This window comes from Trichomonas vaginalis (assembly GCF_026262505.1).
Source record: "Trichomonas vaginalis G3 chromosome Unknown ctg_107, whole genome shotgun sequence".
Classification (NCBI taxonomy): Eukaryota; Parabasalia; order Trichomonadida; family Trichomonadidae; genus Trichomonas; species Trichomonas vaginalis.
Window position 1 is genome coordinate 425 of NW_026529194.1, and position 5,030 is coordinate 5,454.

Genomic DNA, 5,030 nt, shown 5'->3' on the forward strand with positions numbered 1-5,030 from the left:
TTTACATATCGGATGTATTATCTAAGAATTATATTATAAAATAATAATTTTGTGTTTTATAAGTTTATTTGTATAAATTGATTCCTTCGCAAACAGCGGGAAACGTTGTCTGAATAGTTTAACATTCAGACAAAGTTTCCCGCTGTCAGAGAGGGAATGGAAGGGTAAGAGGTATATATTCATAATGTATACCTCTTACCCTTTCATTCCCTCGAGAAAGTTCAAAAACTTGGGTGCAATCAGTTCTGATTGCACCCAAGTTTTTGAACTTTGTATAAGGAATTGTTGGCTATGATGTACTGATCATGAATCAGTACATCATAGCCAACAATTCCTTCGCAAACAGCGGGAAATTTGTCTGATTCCACACTAATTTTATTAATTTATCTAAACTTTTATCCTCGTCTACAATTTAATCATCAATAATTATCTCTGTTCTATTTCACTATTATATATATATATATTTATATGATTTGATTTAAAAAAAATAAATAAATAAATTAATAAATCATTTACTCAAATATATCAAAAGTTTTATTTTTATATATAAAGATAACTACTTTTAAAAAAAATACCCTATATATTTTTGCCATGTAAACTATTTTTGCCATGTAAATATGTCACTTTTGTCAGAAGTGAAGTGAACCGAATTTTCATGCACAACATTTATATATGTATATATTTATATATGTATATATTTATATATGTATATATTTATATATGTATATATTTATATATGTATATATTTATATATGTATATATTTATATATGTATATATTTATATATGTATATATTTATATATGAATAAATAATACATCAAACTAGTTTTAGAGTTGATAGTAAGAAGCGAAGAACACTACCAGTAAGATACAGCAGTAGTAGCTGCTTCATGCTGCATTGAGTATTGTTGAATAATTTGAAGTAGTGGTTTTTGAAATCAGCACCCCTATGAGAGCGCTGGCGACCGAAACACGACTAGTAAGATTGTGTATTAGAAACTGCTTCATGCTGTGTTGAGTAAGCCTCGATTTCTTTATCAGACCACCTTTAAATTAACCACTCACATTCTCACTGTGGTCCATCTAAAATTTGTAAACTTTATGACATAAAATTATATTATATGCAGGATCCCACCTATTACTTAATCTTTTTGGAATAAATGTTTTATAATATTTATCGATTGATTGTAATTTTTTGTATAAAAAAGTTTTTTATTTATATTAAAAATATATTCGGTTAATGATATTATCTTATAATTTGTAAATAAATCTAGTAATAAAATAACTTTAATAGTTGGTGTCACTTTTTCGAAAATTCTGGTTTTTTCATTGTAAATTTTCCGGTGATAAATTTATCACACTGAGGTTATTTTTCCGGTGAGATTTTTATCCTTGATTTAATGAAATTAATATATATAAATTTTATTATTTTTAATTTCGAATGAGTATAATAAAATATTTTTTATGTGTTTTTGTTTTTGATGTGATTTGAATGAGAAAGGGACAGACTAGCCCATTGTCACTTTTTAATTTAGCAAATGAACGCTTATGGAGTGGAGTTTTTGGGTAAATCTGATTTGCTTATAAATGAAATAAAATCAAAAGAAACCATATTGGCATTATATTATGCAAAAATAAATGATCTTACTTAGTACTTTTAAAGTTAATTTCAGAAAAAATTTGACACAATGGTATCCGGCACATACAAGTGGTGTACAACCAAAATATAAGTTGGTTTAAACATATATTGCTATATCTCATGATCTTACTTAGTACTTTTAAAGTTAATTTCAGAAAAAATTTGACACAATGGTATCCGGCACATACAAGTGGTGTACAACCAAAATATAAGTTAGTTTAAACATATATTGCTATATCTCATGATCTTACTTAGTACTTTTAAAGTTAATTTCAGAAAAAATTTGACACAATGGTATCCGGCACATACAAGTGGTGTACAACCAAAATATAAGTTAGTTTTAAACATATATTGCTATATCTCATGATCTTACTTAGTACTTTTAAAGTTAATTTCAGAAAAAATTTGACACAATGGTATCCGGCACATACAAGTGGTGTACAACCAAAATATAAGTTAGTTTAAACATATATTGCTATATCTCATGATCTTACTTAGTACTTTTAAAGTTAATTTCAGAAAAAATTTGACACAATGGTATCCGGCACATACAAGTGGTGTACAACCAAAATATAAGTTGGTTTAAACATATATTGCTATATCTCATGATCTTACTTAGTACTTTTAAAGTTAATTTCAGAAAAAATTTGACACAATGGTATCCGGCACATACAAGTGGTGTACAACCAAAATATAAGTTGGTTTAAACATATATTGCTATATCTCATGATCTTACTTAGTACTTTTAAAGTTAATTTCAGAAAAAATTTGACACAATGGTATCCGGCACATACAAGTGGTGTACAACCAAATCTTCGACTCGATGAACTTGTCATCGAGTTATATTCCAGTGTTGTTCCTTCATTCCTGATTAAGTTGCAAATTAAAGGTCTGGATTCAGAGAGAAGTGTTAAAGTTATCAAAAAAGTCACAAGAGATTTCGAAGAAATGACACAATTTAAAAAAGTCGAATGCATCAGTATGCTTGAAGCTGTTCAGAAAGGTCTGAAAAATGATACACTTGATCCCAACATTGTTTACTCAACATTAAAAATATTATTGCAAAGAAAACATTTGATTTAATAAACATTTAATTTATTATAATTAATTTTTTATTACAGTATAGTAAAAAATGCTATAAATAAATTATTATATTTTATTAAAATGTGACTTTTAATAGTAAGTGAATAAAATAAATCAGGAATTGGGAAAGAAATAAGGTTAATTAAAAATAATGAAAATTACAAGTTTAAGGTTAATGAAAAGTGACAATGGGCGAGTTTGTCCCCCACTCAAGACGAAATGGTGGAAGTGAACTCAAAATAAGAGTAATTAGGTTATTTTGCCGACCAAATATATTTACAAGGCAAAATATCATATTACATGTCAACCTATTATCAGTATGTTTTGATAAAAAAAATTTTATCAAATATCATATTAAAATTAACATCTATATCTATATCAATATCTACACTATAAATTTTTTTATTCAATATCATAGATTTCAAAAATTTATTTCAATTTTAAATTAATTTATGGCTTTCATCAAAATTGTTTTTTATTAAAAAGCATGTTTCACAATTTTTACGGTTTCTTTCAAAAGTTATAAAAAGAGAGTCAATAAGAAATTTCAACGCTTCAAGAAGGAATCAAAGAAATTGACGAAGTTCCAGAATTTTATTCAACAATTCTTAATCAATTAACAAAAACTATACCGAAACTTATCTTACCATCCAAATCAAATCACATTACATACGGAATAAACATTTAATCTTTTACCATTAAAATTATATTTATACGTTATTTAATTTTTTTACGTCTAAGTTGAATAGGATAATAGCCGAAGATATAAAGTAACTATAGTTTACAAGCTAAGGAACAAATCAGCATTGAAACTAAAAAATGCTGAAATATTATAATAAATTGAAGAAATACTGTGATAGAATACCTAGTTATACTAGATACTATTATAATATGAATTCATTTGTATTGAATATCGATTAAAATAAAATGGAACGTCAATTTGACAGACTCAAGTTTCGAATTAGAGACCAACTTTCATCAGCATAGTATATGTGCGCAAACTACTGCATAATGGTATGCTTATCTTTTCATTTTAAAAAATAACGTATTTGAATAATTTCGTAAAAAATTAGAATTACTCGATATTAAGCATATTGCTTTTCTATCATATATGCTTATATTCTACAATAGTGTTACCAAACATCGGGCAACATCATACGTATAATACAACTTTTTAATACTTGAACGTCAATTTGACAGACTCAAGTTTCGAATTAGAGACCAACTTTCATCAGCATAGTATATGTGCGCAAACTACTGCATAATGGTATGCTTATCTTTTCATTTTAAAAAATAACGTATTTGAATAATTTCGTAAAAAATTAGAATTACTCGATATTAAGCATATTGCTTTTCTATCATATATGCTTATATTCTACAATAGTGTTACCAAACATCGGGCAACATCATACGTATAATACAACTTTTTAATACTTGAACGTCAATTTGACAGACTCAAGTTTCGAATTAGAGACCAACTTTCATCAGCATAGTATATGTGCGCAAACTACTGCATAATGGTATGCTTATCTTTTCATTTTAAAAAATAACGTATTTGAATAATTTCGTAAAAAATTAGAATTACTCGATATTAAGCATATTGCTTTTCTATCATATATGCTTATATTCTACAATAGTGTTACCAAACATCGGGCAACATCATACGTATAATACAACTTTTTAATACTTGAACGTCAATTTGACAGACTCAAGTTTCGAATTAGAGACCAACTTTCATCAGCATAGTATATGTGCGCAAACTACTGCATAATGGTATGCTTATCTTTTCATTTTAAAAAATAACGTATTTGAATAATTTCGTAAAAAATTAGAATTACTCGATATTAAGCATATTGCTTTTCTATCATATATGCTTATATTCTACAATAGTGTTACCAAACATCGGGCAACATCATACGTATAATACAACTTTTTCGTACTTCTTTATCGAATTTAAATAGAACTAAGTTTTTATTTTAAATAAAAGAGAAATAATTCTAATTTATAATCTCATTATTAATTTATTCTCATTTTAATATTTCATCGATTTTTTATTATCGATATTCAATACAAATGAATTCATATTATAATAGTATCTAGTATAACTAGGTATTCTATCACAGTATTTCTTCAATTTATTATAATATTTCAGCATTTTTTAGTTTCAATGCTGATTTGTTCCTTAGCTTGTAAACTATAGTTACTTTATATCTTCGGCTATTATCCTATTCAACTTAGACGTAAAAAATTAAATAACGTATAAATATAATTTTAATGGTAAAAGATTAAATGTTTATTCCGTATGTAAT

The 5,030-nt window shown here is 26.2% G+C and overlaps 1 protein-coding gene across 1 annotated transcript, besides 6 other annotated features; it reads left to right on the forward strand.

Annotated features, from left to right (window-relative positions):
* The first annotated feature begins 28 nt into the window (after positions 1-28).
* Positions 29-73: a mobile genetic element.
* A 7-nt stretch (positions 74-80) lies between these two features.
* Positions 81-362: a mobile genetic element.
* A 941-nt stretch (positions 363-1,303) lies between these two features.
* Positions 1,304-1,493: a mobile genetic element.
* Positions 1,494-2,932: a mobile genetic element.
* TVAGG3_1073830 (MULE transposase domain-containing protein) lies at positions 2,365-2,721 on the forward strand (the record flags this gene model as incomplete). The annotated part of the gene is made up of 1 exon (XM_051256471.1): positions 2,365-2,721. One exon carries the CDS (start codon positions 2,365-2,367, stop codon positions 2,719-2,721), a length of 357 nt encoding a protein of 118 aa, XP_051076311.1.
* Positions 2,933-3,480: 548 nt separating the features above from the next.
* Positions 3,481-3,509: a mobile genetic element.
* Positions 3,510-4,836: 1,327 nt separating this feature from the next.
* Positions 4,837-4,886: a mobile genetic element.
* Positions 4,887-5,030: the final 144 nt, after the last annotated feature.